Source organism: Sapajus apella, unplaced genomic scaffold (genome assembly GCF_009761245.1).
Source record: "Sapajus apella isolate SASKATOON/1434 unplaced genomic scaffold, GSC_monkey_1.0 scaffold73, whole genome shotgun sequence".
Classification (NCBI taxonomy): Eukaryota; Metazoa; Chordata; class Mammalia; order Primates; family Cebidae; genus Sapajus; species Sapajus apella.
In genome coordinates this window covers 8,286,692-8,310,758 of record NW_022437013.1, presented here as the reverse complement: position 1 = coordinate 8,310,758, position 24,067 = coordinate 8,286,692, and the positions used below count along the sequence as shown (strand labels likewise).

Here is a 24,067-nt window from a genome sequence, read left to right as displayed (position 1 = left end):
GAGAATCAAGCTGAGTAGCAAAGTCTGTGGGGCTGCAGGCCCCGCAGGGCTGCTTGGGCACTGGCTCACCAGAGCTGTGTTTATGCGGCTTACTCCCTGCTGGGCTTCAGGGCAGCTAGCCAGGGACACCTAATTGGAAAGACAGAGCCCCCTCCTCTCACCACCCTCAAAGCTGGAATGTTCTGAATTCCTCCTTGGGCCAAATCCCCCTCCCCACAAGGCCTCTCCTGGGTTCACAGAGGTCACCACACAAAAGCCCAGCTGGAGTGGAGTTTTTGACAGGAAAAAAAATACACACAAAACCCACCAAACCTTTTTTTTTTTTAAAGTACCTCAATCTTTCCCAGCCTCCAGGGGTTTAATTCTGATCTGTAATAAGTCTCTGACCCACAGCTCAGATTTGCAGAAGGATTTTGCAAAGCTGTGGTTAATGATTAGAAATCCTTTATCACCTCAGCCCGTGGTCCTTTGCACTTCGCTCCCCTCCCTCAGGATCCCTTTCTCCCTCTCCAGGGGCATCGCCCCCTCCAAGGCTCTGCAAAGAACTGCCCTGTAAGTATCTCCATCCTGATATGGTTGCTGCCTTTTAAATTCACTAAGGTGGGCACTCTTCCTTCCTAGTCACTATCCATTCACCCCATGGTGGAGTCAGGCTGGGCCACCTTGCGTTTCTGAGTGAAGGGTATGGGAGGTGAAATTCCGGTGGCATTGGGGTGATTGTATTTGTTTCCTCAAAGCTATCACAAAGGTTCTAGTCTTCAAAACTTGAGGACCAGGGCAAGCACTCTCCAAATCAGATATTTTCTGGTTTGGGGGTGTTAAAAGGACTGGGATAAAAATTGGAGGGAGGGAGCCACAGTTTACCTCTCTGCCTAAGTGTAGGGGGCTGAGAAGGGGCACTCCCTTACAGCCAGCTCCAGTGCCCTCCTTGGCACGAAGACTTAGGGAGGTAACAGAAGGTGGGTTCCTGAGTGAGGTCATAAAGTTTCCCCCTGAAGCCTTTCAATGACTCTCCCCAACTCATCTGCAAGTCTGTCATTAAAAATTCCTTCTTTGGACTGAGGCATTACTCTAAGTGCCCTCTTTGAAAATGAAGTTGGAACCAAAACATTCACAGCACTTCTGGCTAGGGAGATCATAGGTTATTTTTGTTTTCTAAATTCTGCCTTTCTGTGTTTTCCAGTGTTCTAAAGTGAGAATGCTTTTCTTTGATGATCAGGAGAAAAATGAACTTCTTTTTCAAACAATTTAGAAAATCTCTCAATCCAGATGCAATTCTCTCAACTGCTAACAATCAATTGATGCAGAAGGAAAGATGAACTGCTCTAAGGACAAACTTTCGAGAAAGTAGGGCCTCAAGAGAATGGCTTTGCCACCTGCTTGTGCCCTTGGCAGCTGGGAGTGAGGTTAAGAGAAGGGGGCAAGTGTCTCAGATTCTTATGAGGGGCAGTGAGATCAAGGGATGGAGAAATGAGGCTGACTGACAGAAAAGGGCTGTGGTGGTCACCATCACCCCCAGAAGGCCACATCAGTTCCTTCCTTGAGCCTGGGAGCCCCTAGTGTCCTGTCCCGTGTAGTCTTAGGAGGGTACTGCCAAGAAAGAGTACCATGCACAAGACTCTTGGAGCAAGAGATGGGGAGAATAGCAGGGAAAGTACCCAGGTGAGAAGGGGTTAAGTCAGGAGCTGTGGTCAGTCTTGACCCTCCTAATCCTCTCCTGCAGCTCCAATCTCCCCACTAGGGAAGATTAGGTAAGGATCCTAAGTGAAATTTTCTTGCCCAGTCCTTGGGCCATGGAGTATGTTGGCCACATACCCAGAAGACAGATTCAGTTGGCAAGGCCTGGAGTTCTCTGTACCTCCAGAGCAGCCAGCATTTGGCTTCTAGGAGAATCCCTCAAAGAGAGGTTTCCATTAAAGCTGCCTGCTTCTAATAACAGCTCTTCAGTCTTCCATATTTGTCAAAGTAGCTTCCTGTCCCCATGGCGTTATTTGAGACTCAAAATCTTGGAGATGGCAAACTAGGGCCTAGATAAGCTATGGAACTTCCTCAACAGGTTCCAGGACTGACACAAGAAGAAGCTAGATCTTTTGATTCTAACTCTAGGACCCTTTAAACCATGTCTGCCTTCACCTCTACTGCGCATCAGACAAACAAAAACCTGGCTGAATCCAGCCTGACTCACCACCCAACCACTTGCCATTTAACTGGTCTTCCTAACCCTGGCAGAAAGCTGAACCACCCCCCACCCCCCGCCACGGGGCCATTTCTAACACTTGAATAAGCTCCAATAATTTGTTCTTCATCCTATTCGGCTATGCTGCTATGCCAAGTCAGACTCTAGAGATTCCAAGCCTCAATAATGGCATTTTCTTGACTCTTCCTTCTCCCTCATCCCAAAATACTTGCCTACTTACTACTACTTATGACAGGCTCTGGGTAGAGGCTTTCCTCTTGGGGACACTGTTGATTTCCTTGGGAAACTCAAGCTTGGCTATTCTGCTGCCATCCCAGGAAGGCTGAAGCAGGAGCTGCTCCTCTGCCAAGCAGTAGGTCTTCCCCTTGAAAACCTCAAGATATCTCACCAACTCTCACTAAAATCTCAGATACAAACAGGCAGAAGAAAGGAAAAGTATTGAACCCAGCCTGGGTAAGCAGCAGGGATGGCCCAAAGACGGTTTCAAGGCAAGGATGAATCCTGAAGGATGACTTGCAATTATCCAAGCAAATGGTGGATGGTAGAAATGCATGCTTAAGGGCTTGGAGACAGACAGAAAGGCAAAGTCAGAAAAATTCAAGTGCTTAGGTTTGGCTGGATCATATGTGTATGTATAGGAGCATAAAGCATGAGGTTGAAGGTTAATGGTGTGAGATGAGGCTGTGAAGAAAAGCAGGGGTGAAATAATGGAGGGCTTTCTTTGTTTCCTGGGCTAGCAAAGTTTGAACTTCATTCTGAAACACTTAAGAGCACCTGAAGATTTTTAAGCTTGGCAAAGGGTGACAAGACAGGCACAGTTTGATTTCAACTTTACAAAGATCTTTGACTACTGGATGGGTAACTCATTATTGCTGGATTGGGGTAGAAGTGTAATTAGAGAGACCAATTTGAGGTGTCTATGAGATTTCCTAATGAACAAGAAATGATGGTTGCATAATTTGAACTATGGTTTGGGCAGTGGCTACAGAAAGAAGTAGATGGAATCACGATCTATTTTTGAAGGCAGACCTGATGGTACATTATTATTAATTTTATGTCGACAAGAGGTGAAAAGCAAGGATGACTGGCTTGCATTATTAACTTTGGGGTGATGGCCCCACTGAGGTAAGAAACACTCCATGAGAAGCATTTTAAGGATGGGGAGAGAAAAGGGAAGATGAGTCCAGCTTTGCAGATGTTGAATTTGAGGCCATTAAAACATTCAGGTAGGGCAAATCCAAGTACTGTTAACCACACAAATCTTGAGTTCAGGATAGAACTCTGTGGCAGAGGTATGAATTCAAGAGTCACTGATAGGAGACAGAGTGGATGAGATCACCCATGGAGAATGCAAAGAATAGGAAGAGCCATCTACAAGTCTAGATGAAACCCTGAGGGGGCTAGAGGGACAGAGATGGATAGTTAGACTTTAAGAGTGAGCAGAAGAAGAGGAACTTACAAAGGAAAACTAGAAGAATCATTTTGAGAAGTAGGTAAAATGGAGTGGTGCTACAGAAAACAAGGGAGAAGATAGTTTTATGAAGGAGAGAGACAACGTGAAATGACAGAGATATGATCACTGAATTTTGGAACAAGAAAAGAGTTGACAGCTTTGGTGAGAATATTTTCAGTGGAGGGCTAATGGCAGAAGCCAGACTGCAGAGGGCAGAGGAGTGAGTGGGAGGGTGAAGAAATGGAGGCATCAATAATGAATGGCTTAAGGATCTTGGCTGCAAAGAGAATGATCAAGATAGAAGTAATAATTGCACAAGGAGGAGGTAGGGTAGGGAGCTCAAAAAGTAGAAGTAAATATTTGAAGTAGTCATCAGGAGGGTGTTTACCAGGAGAAGCAGAGGATTTCCAAGCAGCATTGAAGGCCTCAATGAGATGCACAGTCATGATCAGGACAGGTACAATTGTGCCAGGGTCAGCAATAAGAAAGCCAATGACAAAAATGACTTGCTTTCTTGACACCGCAGATGAGTGACAAAGGTGAGATTCAAACTATGTCTCCCTCTCGACTCATCATTTATCGGCTCTTACTCTGCATTGCTTTGCATGAACACTGGCATTGGTGTTTCCAATGCTGATTAATCGTGCTGACTATCAATCATGTGTCCAATGCTGTGGAAGCATGATAGGCATTTAATATATATTTTTTCACCCTCAAATTGTTTAGAATTTGGTTGAAGAGACAAAATATTCCACAAATGCATATATATATATATATATATATATATATATACACATTATATATAATGTGAATATATAGAAGTTATATAGAAATAGCTTCACTATATATATATAATGAAAGACATAAAGACAGTGAAGCTCTGCTCTCTGTCTTTCTCTCTCCCTTTGCCTCTTTCTTCATCTGATCCCCCATCCCTCTCTCAATCGTCTTTTCCCACATTGGGCAGCACTTCAATGACCCTTACACTGAGGCGTTATTGACTCATTTGGAAAGTCCCCATATTGTAGCCATATGGAGCCCCTCAAACCTCTTTACCAACTTCATTCATTTATTCAGAAGATAGCTTTTGGGCTGGATGTGGTGGTTCATGCCTGTAATCCCATCACTTTGGGAGGCCGAGGTGGGCAGACCATGAAGTCAGGAGATCAAGACCATCCTGGCTAACACAGTGAAACCCTGTTTCTACTAAAAATGCAAAAAAATTAGCCAAGCATGGTGACACACGCCTAACAAAAGTTAGCCAGGCATGGTGGTGAATGCCTGTAATCCCAGCTACTCAGGAGACTGAAGCAGGAGAATCACTTGAACCCATGAGGCAGAGGTTGCCATGCCACTGCACTCCAGCCTGGGTGACAGAGTGAGATTCCATTGAAGAAGAAGAAGAAAGAAAAAAGAAGAAGGAGAAGGAGAGACGGAGGGAGGAAGGGAGGGAAGGAAGAAAGAAAGAAAGAAAGAAGGAAGAAGGAAGAAGGAGAAGAAGAAGAGGAAGAAGAAAATTTTTGAATTGCTGCTCTGGGTAAAGCAGTGTGTAAGGCACATGAGATACAGAGATAAATAAGATGCAGTCTTGCACTCAAGTAGCTCACAGGCTAATAGGGAAGGATAGGGTTTAAACAGGAAATTGCAACATAATGCAAAATGTACTATTTTGACTCAGTTTCTTCATCTGTACAATAAGGATTATTAGTGCCTACCATTAAAAAAAAAAAAACAAACTTGCGATGATTAAGTAAGTTAGCATGTATAAAGTGCTTATAATGGTTCCATAAGAAACAGTACACGTGTTGCCATTATTATTATTATTATTATTACTATGATGGAAGTAAACACAAGATACTGTAAGAATAGACAGGAGGGTTACCTGACCCAAGCTACAGTAAGAGACATCTGTGCTGAATCCTGAAAGATGAGAAGGCACTAAACAAAGGAAGAAGAATACGTGGAACTCTGCATGGAACATTCTGTTCTATTTCTATTTGGGAGCAAAAGACCACATGGCATGATTGAAGAACTAGAAGTAATTTAGTTCCACAACAGTATAGACTATGAGGATAGAAATGGCAAGAGATGAAGCTTGAGAGGTCATGGAATACAAGCAAGTTTGGACTTCACCCTTTAGAAATAGGGAGCCGCTGGAATGTTTTATGTAGAATAGTGACTTGATCAGATTAATGTATTGAAAGATCACCTTGGCAATGATGTGGAGAATGAATTGGGAGAAAGACCATTTACAAAGCTGTTGTTATAGTCCAGGTGAAAGAGAATGATGAGGCCAAGCACAGTGGCTCACTCCTGTAATCCCAGCACTTTGGGAGGCCAAAGCAGGCAGATCACTTGTGGTCAGGAGTTTGAGATCAGCCTGGCCAAACATGGTGAAACCCTGTCTCTACTAAAAATACAGAATTAGCTGGATATGGTGGCGCATGCTTGTGGCTCCAGCTACTCAGGAGGCTGAAGTACGAGAATTGCTTGAGCCTGGGAGGTGGAACTTGCAGTGAGCCAAGATCCTGCCACTGCACTCCAGACCGGGCGACAAGAGCAAAACTCTGTCCAAAAAAAAAAAAAAGGATATAATGGTGTAACTCTGAACTAGGGAAGTAGCAGTGGAGATGGGGAGAGAGGAACCATGGATTTGAGGTATATGTATAAGGCAGAACTGGTAGGACATAGGGACTAAAGGATGCAGGAGATAAATACAATAAAGGTGCCATGGATCACTTTCCAGATCTTCGTCTGGCACAAGGGGATGGATAGACGTATCATTCAGTGGCCACAGGGAACCCAGAGAAGAACTGTTTGGGGAAAGCTGCATGGGGGAGGTGATGACTTCTCTTTCAGACGTGTCAAATTCGAGATGTCTATGAGATTTCCCTGTGGATATTCTGACTAGGTGATTGTTCTGCCAGTCTTGAAGCTCAGAAGGGTCTATACTGGAAATTCAGATTTGGGAGAGCCAGTGGATGGGTAGATTAAGTTATGGGGGCAGATGAGTTTGCTCAAGGACAGAGTGTTAATTGAGAAAAGGATGGGCTTCTGAAGAATATTCACATTTAAGAGATGAGTAGAAAAAAAAGAAACCTTGAAGAAGGCTAAAATGCAATAGCCAGATTGTGGTGGGCTGAAAAATTTGTGGGTTAGGCTGGGCACGGTGGTTCATGCCTGCAATCTTAGCACTTTGGAAGGCTGAGGTAGGCGAATTGCTTACGTGTCCGAATTCAAGACCAGCATGGGCCATATGGCAAAACCCCGTCTCTACAAAATATACACACACACACACAAAATTAGACAGGCGTGGTGCTGTGCACCTGTAGTCCCAGCTACTTGGAGGGCTGAGGCAGGAAGATCACTTGAGCCCAGGAGGTCGAGGCTGCAATGAACCGAGATCACGCCACTGCACTCCAGCCTGGGTGACAAAGTGAGAATCTGTCTCAAAAAGAAAGAAAATTCGTGAGTCAGAGGGTCTTGTAGAGAATGGGGAGGTGTGCCCTTAACCCTTAGTGTCCTAAACCTTGGCAACACTGGGGGATCCCTGAACACTGCAAAATCCTATAAGGCTCTGAGATTCCAAAGCATTGACTCAGATACCTGCCTCATGCAAAGCCCTATATTCTACAGCAGCTTCCCTTTCCTCTGTGGCAGACCCTTGTGCCCCTAACAGATTGCCCAGAGAATTTCAGGGCTCCCTCTCAGTCCTAGAACCCTTGCTCCGGAGTGCTCCCTCATCATCTGAGAGGCTGATGATGGGGGCATCTATTAAGAGACTGGACAGGAAATGTCTGGGCATGTTACACATGCAGAAGGCCTTAGGCTAGGCTACAGAGGGGGATTTGGGCATGGCTGGGAGGATCTGAACTCTCAGACTATGGACAGAAGGCTTTACTGCCTACCCTCATCTGCCCTGGAGAATATTTTCACCATGGGCAGGGGGATTCAGGGCTAGGCCACTAGCCTGGAGATTCAAGATGCCTCTAACAAGCTGGAGTCCAAGGCTACATTCTAGAATCTGTTCCTCCTGATGCAATCTGCAGTTTGGCCTCAGTCTGCAATTGAGGGGCCCTATGGCACTGTTGCTTGGCAACGTATTTAACAGCAGGCCTTGGAGACTAGCATTTGAGTTAACACAGTCACCACAACCACCACTGCCATCATCACCTTCCCGGAAGGCAGCCATCTGTCTGGCTCCTGGCTTTGTCCAGATGCCAACCTAAGGCATGTGCCTACGCAGGAGGTGATGACATTTTGGCTCCACATTCAAACTTTTTTTTTTCCCTTTCTCATGTGTTATTTTTAAAGATAACAAAGGTCAAAAGGCATCCAGCATTTTCTGGTTTCTCATAAGCTTCTGGTCAATATTTAATCTGGTTTATGGATTTTTTTTAGGTCTTCTACATGCCTTCTTGAGCCTGCTTGTGGCCACCCACAGACACTTGTAAGGAGGAGAGAAGTCGACCTGGCAGAGAGACTCTGAAATGAGGGATTAGAGGCATCCAGGAGCAAGAGCTTCAGTCTGAAGACAAGGGAGCAGTCCCTGAAGACGGTTCTACTGTGAGGTCAGCCATGGCCTCTCTTGGCCTCCAACTTGTGGGCTACATCCTAGGCCTTCTGGGGCTTTTGGGCACACTTGTTGCCATGCTGCTCCCCAGCTGGAGAACAAGTTCTTATGTCGGTGCCAGCATTGTGACAGCAGTCGGCTTTTCCAAGGGCCTCTGGATGGAGTGTGCCACACACAGCACAGGCATCACCCAGTGTGACATCTATAGCACACTTCTGGGCTTGCCCGCCGACATCCAGGCTGCCCAGGCCATGATGGTGACATCCAGTGCAATCTCCTCCGTGGCCTGCATTATCTCTGTGGTGGGCATGAGATGCACAGTCTTCTGCCAGGAATCCCAAGCCAAAGACAGAGTGGCAGTAGCAGGTGGAGTCTTTTTCATCCTTGGAGGCCTCCTGGGCTTCATTCCTGTTGCTTGGAATCTTCATGGGATCCTGCGGGACTTCTACTCACCACTGGTGCCTGACAGCATGAAATTTGAGATTGGAGAGGCTCTTTACTTGGGCATTATTTCTTCCCTGTTCTCCCTGATAGCTGGAGTCATCCTCTGCTTTTCCTGCTTATCCCAGAGAAATCGATCCAACTACTACGATGCCTACCAAGCCCAACCTCTTGCCACGAGGAGTTCTCCAAGACCTGGTCAACAACCTCCCAAAGTCAAGAGTGAGTTCAATTCCTACAGCCTGACAGGGTATGTGTGAAGAACCAGGGGCCAGAGATGAGGGGTGGCTGGGTCTGTGAAAAACAGTGGACAGCACCCTGAGAACCACAGGTGAGGGACATTACCACTGGATCGTCAGAAGGTGCTGCTGAGGACAAACTGACTTTGGGCATTGGATTGAGCAAAGGCAGAAATGGGGGCTAGTGTAACAGCATGCAGGATGAATTGCCACAAATGCTCGCCATGCCAACCTTTCTGTTTTCCTCACCTTGCTGCCCCCCTTTCCTGAGTCCCCAACCCTCAACTTGAAACCCCATTCCCCTACTTTGAGCCAGGCTCCAGATGATCCCTTTGCCCTTTGGTTTACCTGGGACTCCATCCCCACACACACTAATCACATCTCACAGACTGACCCTCTACGATCAAAGACCCTCTCTCTGGCTGAGTTGGCTCTTAGGTCATTGCTGGGGACGGGAAGGAGAGGCAGTGGCTTTTGTGGACATTGCTCTAACCTACTTATCAAGCCTCCCTCCAAAGAAACAGACTGGTCCTGAAACCTCCATCCCACTCTTGTTATGACTCCACAGTGTCCAGACTAATTGTGCATGAACTGAAATAAGGCCATCCCACGGTATCCAGGGAACAGAAAGCAGGATATAGGATGGGAGGATGGGAAGGCAGCCTGGGACATTAAAAAAAAAAAAAAAAAAAAAAAAAAAAGCAGAACCCATTTCCCAGGGCACTTTCCAGAATTCCCTCATATTTGGAGGATTGAGTCTGTGGCTTGAGGAAAGCACAAGGAAAGGAAAAAAGATCTGGCGGAAAGCTCAGGTGGCAGCAGACTCTGACTCCACTGAGGAACTGCCTCAGAAGCTGTGATCACAACTTCACTGAAGCCCCTGCCTCCCTCTAGGGCACCTGACCTGGCTTCCTGCCTAAGCCACAAGGCTAAGGGCTATAGACAATGGTTTCCTTAGGAACAGTGAACCAGTTTTTCTAGAGATTGCCCTTGGCTGGGGGATGACGGTGTGGAATCTATGGATCAGTACACACACAGTGTGGAGCAGTGTATCTGCTGAGGAAGACACCATTCCCTGATGCTAGCCAAGGAAGAATAAGAGCCTTGGTGTCTAAGAAGCTGGGTGGATGTGTATGGTGGCTCCAGTGGGTGTTTCTACTGTGCCAGCAAGAGGCAGCCCCCCAGAATATCTTCAGGCATAATGGAAAATCAGCTCAACTGAGATCAGGCCCCCCAGGGTACACCCACGGAGCACTACAGAGCCTCTGAAATACTACAGCACCAGGCGAACCCCTTAAGATTCCCCCACTGTCCATCAGAAGATGTTCCAGAGTGGCTAGAGGGCATCCAAGGGCTCCAGCATGGCATATCCATGCCCACCATGTTCTGTCCATGATCTGAGTGATAGCTGCACTGCTGCCTGGGATTGCAGCTGAGGTGGGAGAGTGGAGAATGGTTCCCAGGAAGACAGTTCCACCTCTAAGGTCTGAAAATGTTCCTTTTCCCCTGGAGTGGGAGTGGGAGGTCATATACCAAAGATTTTTTCCCTCACCAGTCTCAGCATGACCGACTACTGAAAAACTCCAGCACACCTCCTCGAACCCCAGTGTCAGCAGAGAGGGCCCATATGTTGTCTGTAACATGCTTTTCACATGTCCACTTTCTTGCCTATGTTGCAGCTGCTCTCCCAACCTGGAAGGCCTTCTCCCCTTAGCCAAGTCCTACTCAGGCTTGGAGAACTTGCTCAGCATCACCTCCTTCATTGAGCCTGCTCTGATCACTCCATCCCTCTCCTACCCCACCCTCTCCCAACCCTCAAGGTGTAAATTGCTTACTGATGCTTAGCATTCACAATTTTTGATGGATCATTATTTGTGTCTGTGTGTCCGATCTCACACTGTAAACTCTTTGGTGGGTGGGGCTATATCCTAGACCTCTCTGTTTTCCCCAGACTATCTGTACAAGTGGCACACAATAGGTGATCAATAAACACTTGTTGATTGAGTAACTGTCTTATTGATTAAAAGGGGCTCAGAACGGGCAAGTGAAACTGGAGGGATTTTGGCTAAGGGGAGGGGAGGGTGGAAACTGGCATTTCTTTCCACAGGGTAGATAAATAATTCTAGACTTTACTAGAAATAATTAGAAAGCATAACCTCCTCCCCAAGGCAACTCCAACCTCTTAAACTTGCCCAGGGCTCTTTCCTTTTCATAACAATTGTTTTCAGTTATTTGCTAAACGATGATGTATTTATTCCTTTCATACTCTGAACTACTGCCATGAGGAAGATGAAATGGATCTGATCATCTGCATTTGGCAGATAGGGAAACTAAGGCCCACACAAGTAAATAGATTTTCCCAGGGCCAAACAGATGATGTTAGTTCCCTCAGTCTCCTGACTCCCAAACTAGGACCCTGCTGATCCCACACTATTCACAGCCAATATAAGAGCCTTGCAGATGTCCCCAAGCTGCCTGAGGAAATAATTCACAGTGAGCCAGGTAACAAGGAGAGCACACAGGCTCTTCTGGTCACCCATCAGGGCAATCTGGGAAATCACCAAGTGTACTACCTAGAACTGCCCCCTCTTGCCATGCTGGCCAGCCTCGGCCCAGCTAGCTGTCCCACCACGGGGATGCGAGGCTTACACTGAGTAAAACACAATACCTCAGTTCCAATTCCCTTAACTCTGAAGGTGTGGCAGTTTGGGAGGCAAATGATTTGTCCCTGTTCTACCCTCACTAGGAATTAACAAAGCCCCATTCATAAGGGTGTACACTGAGGCAACACTGACAATAATGGGGCCCTACCTGATTCAGCTTAACTATCCCCTGGATCTAGAGGGCTTCAGCACATAGCCTTTTGTATCAGACACTACCCTTGCACCTCTGAAGTGAGCATTCTTTGGTGCAGAGGCTAGAATGTCAGCATCCAAGTCCATTTAGAGGGAATGGCAGCAGGCAGGAATAAGGGGAGGGAGGGCTCTCTAGACAAAAGCTTAACAAGTCATGTCTCTGGTCTGGCACCAAGAACCCCAGAGCCCTTGATTGGGGGCTGGCCACTGGAGGTTGGAAGACAGAGCCACCTTGCTGGCTCTGCTATGCTGAGTGGGCAGCAGTCTGGTATGGGCTCTGATGACCCGCCATCTGGCTGCCAAAGCATTTGCAGATCCACTGATTTCACTGCATTCTCCCATATCCCAGTGAAACCAGTCTTTTACAAGAAACAAAATGGAGGCCCAGAGATGTGAGTAAAATCACTCAAGTCACAGTGTCAGAGTCTGAACGTTAAGTTTAGAAACTTTGCACAGCAATGTGGGCCCAGGATTCTGATCTCAGAAGGTGTATGAGGACATGCTGCTCTTCAAACTCCTGTAGGCTTCGTGTTCCTGTCTGCCACTGGAATATAAGGACCTTTGTTGGACACAGAGCAAAGAGTTTCCCTTTATCTTAGAAGAAGGCTGGCCTGGGTGGGGGGGGGGGGTCCTCCTACCTTTGTTAATCTGGGAAGTTTCAGTGGAAGGAGTTAGAAGTTCATCCTCAACTAGAAAAGCCAGGGAAGACCTAACAAAGAGCAAATGTTTCCTCCAGCTGATTGAACAAGAAAGGCTTTGCTCTAGTTTCCTAGAAATATTCCTGACTCCTGGGTCCAGGGCAAACACTTTTCAGCTAACCCCATTGCCTTCCCCCATAAAGTAATTTAGCCACAGACCTAGGGGATAGTGAAGGCCACCGTGTTTATGCTCCAGCCTCATGGCTCTGACCCTTGCACAAGGAGAGATGTTTCTGCCCTCTCTTTTTCCTCTGATAATAACGTGACTCATATTTTCTCACCCCTTGGAGCCCTAGTGACCCACTGCTATGTGATCATTAGTGGGGGAAGAAGGACTGAAACTGGCTTCTTAGTGGAAAGGCAAGCTCCAACTTTCAGGGAGACCTTTGTGCAGCCATGCAAACAGCCATCTGTCGGCCAGCCCACACTCACTGGACTCTTACTCTGTCAGGAAATGTGCAAAGGGTTTTGAGGGTGATGAGAGTAAACAAGATAAAGTTTGTGCCCTGTAGAAGCTTACAGCTCATCTAGAGGAGATAAGACATGCATACCTAACTGTGGTACAAGGCAAGCATATGGGCTGTCCTGTGAAAGACAGAACAAAAGTGACACAAGATAGGGTTGTCAAGGGCTAAGAAAATAGTCTTATAAGTCTCCTTAAATTCCAGGCTATATGAAATGAGGGCCTGGCACTACATGAGCTTGTAGGGAACAGATGATTGAAATTGCTTCTTTCAACGGAAGGACTCTGGGAAATTGAAGACTCGGGTGGAGAGGCAGTGCTAAGAAGGTAGCAGGGACATGTGTGCAGCTAATCCAGAATCCTTCTGAGTTTGCCTCACAGGACACTTATGTGGCTCTAAAAGAAGGAGTGACTCTGGGGCTCAGGCTTTCCTCTCTCAACTCCTTCCCTTGCACAAGACTCTGGAACTTGCTGGGGGCGGCAGAGGCAGTGCCCATTCAGGTAGCAAGGGGCCTTCTGGCTCTGGACCAGAGAAGAAAGGCAAGTGTGGGAGAAGGGAGACTGCAAGAGTAGAGCCTAGTGCTAAAGGAAGGTGATGAGGCCTTGCAAGGCCAACCGTTCCCTCCTATTCAGCCCTGGGGCCATGGACAGGGAATTCTTTTGTGCCTGCAGCAGCCCACTCTGGGACACAGAGGCCCAGGCCGGGAAGTGTATGTGCTTCTCCTCAGCTGGCTGAAGCCTGGCCTTCACCCAGACTGGTCTCCCTGCCCAAGCGGCTCCCAGCTTTGATGAGAAATTCTGTTATCTCAAGAGGGAAAAGAACCTCAAACAGGAAGTCTAGCAGGTTATCTCTCTCTTCTGCCCTAAGTGGTGGCTCACTATATGCTGCGATGTAATCACTGATAAAATATTAACGGGCTGTCATCAGGCACAGTGATGCAGGGGCTATAATCTGACCACTTCCTCCCACCCACAGCCCACCACTTTCCTGGGAATTGCAGCTCAGGAATTTCTCATTAACTGTCACCTAAAATTCCCTGCTCTGGGCTTCCTCACCCTTGAAGACAAGCAAGAATGTCTTAGGGCTAGATAAAGCAGGAAGACACCATGCAAGGAAGCATCATCCTCAGATCCATTTTAGGAGAGAGCTGCTGCTTTCCTGTCCTCCCTGAAGTCCCATTCCTCTAGAATGACGACCTCACTGCTTCACTGCTTCACAGGTCACTTCCTTGGGGGCTTTGAAGAACTTTCTGTTTCAAAATTCTCATGACCTTGTGGAGATAACACTAAAAACGCTCACATGCTTTAAAAAAGATACTATGGGGGTTAATGGCATGTGAAATGAGATGCCAAATGAGTACGAGTAGTGTGGTGGACAAGCCAGCATTTGAGTGGTAGCTCCTACTCTCCACCAGTGCTTTCAGAGTCTGTGATATTCGACCAAGGGCTGCTCAGAAGAAAGGCCAGTTAAACAAGAACTACAAAGAGAAGATGCTTTTTGCAGCCTCTTCACCTATATTTATGTCTGGAATTGCCCAATGGAACACAAGAGGATGGATCCCCCCACAAAGAGATATCTGATGATACTGTGAAGACCCGACTCCCTTGGCTTAAAGGCACTGAACACCTTGGTTAAAAGGCAAATATATTGGCTGGGAAAAGAAACACATTCAGCCACAGATCAGGCATTAACACCAGCATCTGCACTAGTTTCTCAGTTCAGCCTAAAAGGAGCCAGAAAAGATGAGTTCAGTGGGTTTAAAAAAATAAAACCAAAATTCAGAGACAATGAACACCGGAATTTGAGGGAGTAGGGGACTTCTCTGAGTAACCCATCCTTTACCAAAACGATTCAATAGCTTAAAAATAGAGGCAAGGTGGAAATCAAGGAAAAGACAGACAGGATGAGAAAGGTGGTGCCATCTTCCTGTTGGCAATTCCAGAGGTTAATTTTACTTCGCTGTGTGTAATAATAAACCAGTATGTTCTCAAGTGTCACTTTCTCACTCCCCAAGAGACTTGTCCAACTCAGCACTGTCTAGAGAAGGGGATTCAAAGCAGCCAGTGAGAACACCCATGGGCAGAGGCCAGCAAGTCCAAGACCTCCTGGAGTGTAAGAAGAGGATCCTGATGGCTGTTTGGGTATCAGGAAAGCTGCCAAGTGATATCCGTGAGTGAAAAACCCAGTCAAGGGTAAATGAATTCCATGTTGTTTGGAGGGATATTCATTACATAAGTGAACAATTTCCTCATCATGAGGGCAGTTAAACATTGTGTGGGATTGTGAAACTGTCTTCCTTGGAAATTCCTGTTAGTGTGGGCTCGCTTTAGCATTTTCCTATTAAAAGGAAGAAGACAAGACTAATCATTTTCAAGATAGGCAGTATGGTGTAATAAGCAGTGAGTTTGGCCTCTGGAGTCAGACAAATCTGGGTTTGAATTTTGCCTCTGCACTCTAGTTGGATGGCTTTGGGAAATCCACTTCAATTTTCTACAGCTCAGTTTCCTCATTTTGTAAAATGTGGATGAGAGCTGCCTCTCAGAGTGGTCATGGCACACAGTAGGTGCTAACAAAATGGATAATGAATAAGTAGATTGGTGACCTAAAGGTAGGGTCAAAGACACACCAAAATGTGTGTCTTTGGGGAATGGGGGCAGACAACGAAGTGTATTTTCTGCCATAGATCTGAATCCATGTTATCAAGGGAATGGTCTTTCCCAGGCCAAAACTTCTCAAGATTCTTCACCAAAGCTGAAACACCTTGAAGACCTTGGGTGGGTTTCTACTTGTAAAATGTGGGAAGCCAGGGGAAAGGCAGACCTGAGAAGCTGGAGAGGGAAGGGATAATGGTGGCTTTCATCCAGATCTGTGACCATATGGATTGGAACAGATCCATGATTAATCAGGTCTCACTGCTAAAGAGATCAGTCCAAGGTAACTACACACTGCAGTTAACATCCCAAATTTAGGGACAACTGGAGAGATTTCAACAGCTACTTCATCCTAATTCATAAAGCAGGTTTAGCATAGGACCTCTTGGCAGCATTTCCCAGCCCTTGGTTGATTCTGTTCCCTAATGGTTCACATTGGATAATCCACTCTCTCCACTCTCTGGAACCCTCCTGATATTTCTGTATTCACTCCCCACCCAGTCTTATGACTTTGCTTACTCTTCCCTATACCTGCAAAACCCTCCCCACACATCTTCAGCTTTCCAATCCTGCCAGGTTTCCAGGGCCAATCTGGAAGAACAGACCTGGAACACTTTCCTGAGCCTCTGTCTATAGTCATCTTGCCTGCTCGAGGGCACAATGGACAGATATATGGAAGGTGCTTGGTATGCTGAAAGCACCCAAAACATTTGCACGATTTTATCTAAAATTGGGTTGGGAATTTCTGGTGATTCACATAAAAATTTTGGGCTTAGTGATGGGGGCAAGCAGCAAAACAAATTTCTTCTGGAAGATTTTATTTTCTACTAGAAAATGAATGCCATTTTTGTCTCACTTGGTAACTAAAGCTTTAATATACACAAGACTAAGTCAGCTTTTCTTTCAATTATCTAATTTATTATCCAAACATGTGCTCTAAATTTTGATTCAGAAAGTATTGTTCCTGAACTCTCCCCTTTGCCTAATATAAGTCACGAGTTAAGAGATGTCCTTTTCACAAAGCTAAGTCATTCTTTGGAGGAAATTAAACTTTACTTAGCCTGGGATCACACCCAGCATTCCTGAGTAGACCCCTGTGCTTCACTCCTAATATAGTACTATAGAAAAGGGTTTGAATTCATATATAGAATCTGAAAGACATTCTATCTGGAGACTGCCTCTGGGAATGAAGGGCTTCCAATTAAGCCTCTGTCTCTGAATTGTTAGCCCAGATAATTCGCAATCACTAAACCTGGGTAAGCAAATTTTCCTATTCCCTGGGGCCACAAGGTACCTGGTCTAAGCTTCAACCAGGTGCCCATTAGTTCATCCAAAAAGCACGTAACGACTTCCTTGTGCCCAGAACTTGTTCCCTAGAAATTACTTCTGTCTGTTCTTTGCTTGTGGATAGCTCCTTTCTTCTCTTGATGCAAACTATCACCACTCTTGGAAAAAGTGAACAGATGTCTCCTCAGGATGCTTTCTTCCTCCTTTTAGTTCTCATTCTCAAGATCTGGTCTCTCCAGACATCTCCTGGTTATGTTCTATAGTATTTAAAAATTGCATGCCAGGGACCCTCCTTTTGGTAAGACTGAGAATGTTTGTAGTAAAGAATACCCACATTCCTGTTCTCCTTTGGTAGCCTTTCTATCTAACCATACCAAAGATCAGCTAGAGAGAAACACTAGGCCACTTCAGCTCACACCGATTGCCCCTTATAACCTATAGCACTTATTATCTCAGTCCTTCATTTTCCAAGTTGAATGTCCAGGATTGTCATCTACCTCACTCATTCTGTATTTATCCAACCCCTTCTATGAACAAGGCATTGTTTTAGGCCCCTGGGGGAGATAAAGATATGAACAAAACACAGTTCCCATCATTAACTAATTACCTCCTAGATCCCAGGTACCATGATAAGCTCTAGGATATAGTAGTTGGCAACAACAGGCATAGCCCTTTCCCTCGTGGAACTTACTAGTAAGGGATGCAGATGGACAGCATGTGTGTTGTGTTCACCACTGTATATCACATGGCACACAGTCAGTACCCAATAAATATTTGTTGAGTGAAAATAAATGACCAAATAGATCATGATAAATTGTGAGATGCTATGAATTCAGGAAAACACGAAACAGTGATAGCATAATAGGGCAGATAGAGACAAAAGGCTGCCAGGGAATGCTTGTCTGAGAAAGTGACACACCAAGACCTGAAGGATAGAGACTAGCCAGCTATATGCCAACACTAGAGATGAGAACATTCTAGCGGAGGGAGCAGTATGGGTAAAGTATGCTTGGGGAGAGGGAACAGCAGGGTAAAGTCTCTGAAGTAAGTAAAGCTTGACATGTGCCCATAGGAAGACTACAGTGAGCCAGGGGGAAAGTTGTACATGAAGAGGGGTCGCAAGAGACGAAGTACAAGTAGGCAGGGGCCTTGCAGGATACTGTAATCAGTTTGGATTTTATTCTAAGTGCCAATGAGAAGTCATTTAAAAGTTTCAAGCGGGGGAATCACATGATCTATTACTTATTTTTAAAAAATCATTCGGTCTATAGACAATTGTAGGAACAAGAGTAGAAGCAAGGACTCCAGCTAGGAGTTATAATATCCCATGGGAGATCATGGCAGTTTGGACTAAGGTAGTTGTAGTAAAATTGAGGAGAGTCAAGACATACTTTGGAGGTGGAACTGATAGACTTGTTGACGGGCTGGATGAAGGGAGTGAGAGAAGAGGAAACTTAAGGATGACTTCCAGGTTTTTAGCTTATGCAACTGGATGAGTAGAGGTGCCATTTTCTAAGATGAGGAAAACCTGGAGAAGGCGAACAGCCCCAGGGTGCATCACTGTTTATTTTTAATGAGGCATGTAAGTGTAAATGTCAAGTAGGCACAGGACAAGGATGTTTGTGATAAAAGCCTTATAAATAATACAAAACTTAAATGTTTACAGAGAAATTTTGTGTCTAGCTGGGTTAATCAGAGAAGTTTGCAGAAAAAAAGTTGGCATTGGAGCCAAAGGAAAGATGATGAGGGAAAACATTCCAGGCAAAGGGAATAAAATCGCACAGGTGGAGATGCAAAGACGTGTTCAGAAACTGGAAAATCATTCCGTTTAGATGGAATGTGGCTAGTATCTGGAATGTTACAAGATGACCATAGAAAGGGTGATTGAAGCCAGATCACAAAGGGCTTTGAGCACCATCATAGGGAATTTGTATTGTACTTGGTGAGCAATTGGGAACACTAGCAAGTCTTTGAGCAGAGGTCTGACCTGATGAAGTTGTTAAAAAACAAAATTTGGTAACTCTGAGTAGGGTGGATTGGGGAGGGAGAACAGGAGGCAAGGAAGGCCATTTAAGAATTTATTTAGATAATCAAGAGATGAGGTAATAAGTTATTTAGGTAATAACCTAAATGTTCATCATGGCAATGCAAAGCTAAAGGGCAAATGTGGGAGACATTTCAAAGGAGAACTATGCTTATGTTAACCTAACAGGAAAGCCAGGAGGAAGCATCTGCTTTTTCCTTCTCAATGTCTTTTGCCTCCACACTAGATCATAGCCTCTGGTAAGGCTGGGAGATACTTTGCAATCTTTCCACAGTGGGATTTAACGCTATCAAGGGGATCTCATGTTGGCGTGGCTTCATAGTAAATAGGTAAAAAAGAGGTAGCTCTGGTATTGAAGTGAATGGACTCACACAGATAGCAGTGCTGGAAAAAGCAGTGTGGGGTCAGGACCACAAACCAGGGAATGGGCTGAGAGTAAACACTAGGAAAGATGAGTTCAAATTTCCTACCTTCTTCCCTTTAAAGCCTCACTGCCTACCCACCTTCCTACTCTGCCCCTTGCTCACCCAACAAACACTCACACAGGCAGAGCCTTCAATGCTCTGAATTTTTTTCCTGCAGCAGACTCTCATCCGCACTCTTTTCTGTGTGAAGTCTCACACACTCACAGCCCCCATCTGATGAATAAATCTCCCTGAAAGAATGGCTGAATGTGCTCCTCTTCCCTCAGTGCTATTTACATTTAGACAACTGCGTCCTTGACTGTCATAATCCAAATGTCTAACATGAAAATTCATCATATGGCAAGCTAGAGCTGGGTGAGGTGGAAAGTAAGGGGGCAGGGGATATCTTTAAGTGACGAAGCCAAGATCTGGCCTCCCCTCATTCCCTGCAGTGTCACTGGGGTATCTACGATGGACCCCCTTTCAAAGGAGGGAGGATTAATTTGGAAAAGTGTTCTGAAGTAACTGTGGAGGAGAAACAGAACAAATATCCAAGACATTTCCTCTGAACTAGCTAAACCTTTTGCCACTGCTTGATCCCAACTTCCTTTGATTGTTTCTTCTCTACTTCCTACTTTTTACTGTTGGTATACTTTTATGTGTTCATTGTTCAATGTCTTTTGAAAAATACCCTGAACTCTTTGAAGAGTATGTGCTATATAAACACAATAAAAAAATGAATACAATGTCTCCTTTTACAAGAGAGTAAGTTTTACTATTTCTGTTAGTACACCCCTCACTCAGCACTAGCCTGAAGAGTTCCAAGGGACATCAGATAGATTCCACTCTAAAATACTTCCCCAACTGCCTGAAATTCCATTCATTTGATGATAAATATATTTTTAAATTTGAACCTCGTAGGTTTGCTGTTTTTCAAGAATCCCTTATTAAAATGTGAATACCAAAGCGGGTGAGTGGATCATGACATAATCTTAGTTCCCTTTACAATAACCCACCACTCCTATCAAACACATTTTTCACATTCTGAATTTTTCTATGCCTTTGTTTATGCTGTTCTTCTTCCAGAGGTAATGCTAAATTTAATATAAATTAGAAATATAACATTACCTGATATTTTCACATAATCTCTCATTTGATATTCAAATTCGAGCCTACTTGATCTTTTTAAAAACAATTTATTTTTTTCCAATGTAGGAAGAATAACAAGTTTAATATAGAAAATTTGAAGAAGGCAAGAAGATAGGAAGAAGGAAAATATCAGCCATAGTCCTAACACCTAAAGATCACTCATTGGCAGTGTGGCCATGCTCATTTTTTAAGCCTTAATTTAGGTCCCATTTCTGGCGTGGTGCCTTCCTTGAACTTCCTCCCTCAGATCTTCATTGTCATATCTGTGCCACTCAGTTGTACATATCATACACTTCTGTGTATAATATGATGTATGTCTTACATTTCCAACTAGATTGTTACACCTTTGAAGGCTACAAACATGAGTTATACTTGTTAGCTTACCCGAAAACAGCTGGTACCCAATATCTGCTGATTGATTTAACCTTAGTGAATACAAATAATTTCAGAAAAGATATAAAATAGACCACGTATCCAGGTCATGAAAATTAAAGCTTTCAGGTCACCGACCTTGGTGACTATTGCTTTTCTGTTCCAAGACTTGAAAGCCTATTTAAACTGGCCTCTTTCTCCACACCAAAACTGATAAGAAGCAGACTTATTATGAGCCAGGATTTACACAGAGATTCTCTATATAAGGCATAAAGGTAAGAGAGAGAAAGAGAGAGATGTGGGGGAGGGCGAGAAAAGAGAACAGACAGAAGACAAGAGAAGGGTATACAGTCTGGTGCTCAATCCAGTATGTGATTTGCCTCCAACACCGTGTACAGGATCCCATCCACTTGTTCTGAATCATACCCGATCTCACGAAGCTCCAAGTGAGGGAGGACAGAAGTAAGGAGATAGCTGACGTGGATACGGAGCCGTGTAAGCTTTGCCAAAGCCCTGTATGATGGAGTGAGGGGGCAGGAGAAGAGATGACATGAAGTCATTAACCAACAGAATAAAATGAAGCCCCTTCAAAATGGAGCCACATTTCTCAACAGTTACATTTTCATTAGCTACAAAGAAGAAAGCACAACGCCACCAAGCACAGGGAGACTGGCTGCAGCTTTCTAAGAAGTAATTACTCAATTCTTGGTGGCCTGTGAATTAAGGCTTCTTCCCTTGTCTATGGCCAGTAACTGGGGGTCCTAAGGGATGCTTCCCATTAGCACTCACAAGCTGATAACTAAACCCTAGTAATTAACCTTTCTAGGTCATCTCCCTCTGGGGTCCGGTAGGAGACCTGAGCCTTCTGCAGCATTTCCAGGTGTGTCTCTGTCTCCCTCAGTTTATCTTTCAACTCTTGCTTTTCCTCTTTGGTTCTTTCCAGCTCAGCTTTCAGAATCTGGAATTCAGCTTGGCGATAACCCATGTGTTTCTTGCTCCAGTACAAGCCTTCTGCATCCTGGGTGCTGTAGATCACCAATTCATGTTGGACTTTCTTGAATTCAGACTGCCAGTGATTCCTCTCCTGTTCCAGCTCCTCCACCTGCAGTCCAAGAAACAGAAATTCAATGACCCCACAAAAGAGTGTGCCAAAAACTGTTACTCATATGATCATCCTGTGATTCCACTATACATATTCCTCTACTTACAGACCTCTTCAATACCATAAAATGGGCAGAAAGCCTACTACAGTTACTCTATCTTAAACACACCACAGAACAGTTCAAGGGCATATTTTGTTTAAAAGCCTCAGAATATGAAATCATCAGGGCACCAACGTCCTGGTCCCTTGGTTACAATGATCTGTTATTCCTAGTGGTAAGGTATTACCCTAACCTTTTGCTGGAACAAATTCCTTTCAGCCAAAACACGTTCCAATTTTTCTGTGGTTCTCTTCAATTCTTCCAGCTCTCTCTGGTTCTTCATCTTTGGTGTATTACAACCTTCACTCTCCTCATAGCCTCTTCCTTTCTCCCCAATGGCTGCAGCAGGGATTGCAGCAGAGGCCACAGAATAAGGCCCTGGGTTCCAGGATTCAACTGCTTTTCGTCTCTCGGCAAGCTCCTCTCTGTTAAAAGGGATCAGCTGAATGGGAGCTCCTGAATCTCTAACACCTTTGGCAACACCAACAACAGCTACAAAAGGTCCCTTGTTCACTTCTTCTTTGTTTATGCTCGTGCTACCTCTGTTAGATTCTTCTGCCACCAATCTTGGCATCTGATCTTCTAATTCTTCAGGAAGCAGGGACCCCTGACGTTGGTCTTGGGCCCCTGGATACAGAATTGAAATCTCTCTGTTTTGACCTGTATTCTTGCTTGCTTCTGGGTATTCTGGGAAAAGGTATGGTGGTGTACTTCTCTCAGAACTCGATTTGTCATGGCTGTTCTCTCCTTCTGGGTAGGCAACAGCTGCCTCTACCCTCCTGTAAGGAGCAGGCATGGAATAATCTAGAACAGGTGTTGTCATCTCATTCTGGAGCCTTCTTCGTTTCTCCACTGGTTCCTCACCTACGATCCATTTGTACTTACTGCAAGAAGAGGAAATTAAATTGTAAGCTGTCGCAGTACAGGTTAAGTATGTTCTGATGCTATGGAGCCCCAACTCAAACCTGCCATATTCAAACGGGCTCTAAACATTACCCACAGACAACTTCAGGTCAGGGATACAACTTTACCTGCAATCCTCAACCCTTCACTAGTGCAATTGGTATCAAGGGAGAGGTGAAGTTGAAGATGTGAATAGGCAGCATCTGGATATAATAGGATTAGGCTGACCTTGGTTAAGAATTCTAAAAATAAGATTGCGACCAGTCTGACTTAGAAGTGTCCTAAATATGCAAGTCAAGAAGGAAGACAAAGAAAAAACACATACCCCAAATCTCCTAACACAAGAATGGAATGAAAAGGCCATAAAAAGCTTAGCAGAGTATGCAGAGAATAGTGCCAACTGATTAATTTTACAGTGACGCAAAAGCCTTCTAGTATCAAAGACTTATGTACATTTTTTATATTGCAGCAGAACCACACAATTCTTTCCACAGCCCACTGGATTGTGGCTATTGCCCATTATTCGCTTGTAAAAGTTAATTGAATCACAGGGGCCCTTCTGAAACAAAGAAAGTGAATCAGCCAATTCAAGTCATTTCCCCCTTGTGACAAAGAGCTCCCATACTCAAGCACAAGCAGACAGACACTCCCTGAGTTCTGCAGGAAAGCTCATGATAATGGCCTCAAATCATCTTCCACTTCTGGCTGCTCTATGCCCTAGGAGTTGAAGGAACTAACAAAACAACTGGCACCAGAGAAATGCATAGGCAATTTTTAATCACGCAGCAGGATGGGAATCCCATTTTTATCCTTACAACTATTCAGCCCTCTCTCTGGATAACCAAGACATTTCAAGATCAAATCAGCTTTCAAATATTTAATGAGAAAGCATCAGGCATATGATCTGCCACCTCATAGTACCTCAAGGCTGGCCATATTTTTCTGTACTTTCTGAGAATATCTGTCAGATAAGCCAAACTGTAGCTTCTTATAATGCCCATATGTTCTTAAGAAATACAACTGATCTGCCATCTTAATAGATCTTGTCATGTTAGCCTTAGGTAAAAGCAAAAAGACTTAGGACCTATGTAAGAACAAATGTATCCATCTTTGAACATGTATAAGGACTACTATG

The 24,067-nt window shown here is 44.8% G+C and overlaps 2 protein-coding genes across 6 annotated transcripts in view; one reads left to right on the top strand and one right to left on the bottom strand.

Annotated features, from left to right (window-relative positions):
- Positions 1-325: 325 nt before the first annotated feature.
- CLDN2 (claudin 2) lies at positions 326-18,873 on the top strand. 3 transcript variants are annotated; one of them, XM_032250916.1, is made up of 3 exons: positions 326-552; positions 8,052-8,914; positions 14,935-18,873. In XM_032250916.1, the coding sequence occupies exons 2-3, from the start codon at positions 8,229-8,231 to the stop codon at positions 15,095-15,097; spliced, it is 849 nt and encodes a 282-aa protein (XP_032106807.1). In that variant the 5' UTR covers positions 326-552; positions 8,052-8,228; the 3' UTR covers positions 15,098-18,873. The 3 variants fall into 3 exon arrangements, with proteins under 3 accessions (XP_032106807.1, XP_032106805.1, XP_032106808.1); XM_032250914.1 differs by having other exon boundaries at positions 326-600; XM_032250917.1 differs by lacking the exon at positions 14,935-18,873 and having other exon boundaries at positions 337-600; positions 8,052-10,908.
- Positions 18,874-18,922: 49 nt separating this feature from the next.
- Positions 18,923-24,067, bottom strand: part of MORC4 (MORC family CW-type zinc finger 4) — a 52,881-nt gene continuing 47,736 nt past the window's right edge. For 2 of the 3 annotated variants that reach the window (XM_032250911.1, XM_032250913.1), the window contains 3 exons: positions 22,223-22,913; positions 21,646-21,929; positions 18,923-21,340 (listed from right to left, as the gene is read on the bottom strand). In XM_032250911.1, the coding sequence (XP_032106802.1) occupies positions 21,187-21,340; positions 21,646-21,929; positions 22,223-22,913 (1,129 nt within the window). In that variant the 3' untranslated portion in view covers positions 18,923-21,186. The remainder of the gene's footprint in view (positions 21,341-21,645; positions 21,930-22,222; positions 22,914-24,067) is intronic. The other variant, XM_032250912.1, reaches the window with a different exon arrangement.

What these genes read in the sequence shown, in the direction of transcription:
- CLDN2 (XM_032250916.1), top strand. Translation starts at nt 8,229, where the DNA reads ATGGCCTCTCTTGGCCTCCAACTTGTGGGCTACATCCTAGGCCTTCTG. An exon ending in AATTCCTACAGCCTGACAGG is followed by an intron (nt 8,915 to 14,934) that starts GTATGTGTGAAG and finishes TCACTCCCCAAG; the next exon opens with AGACTTGTCCAACTCAGCAC.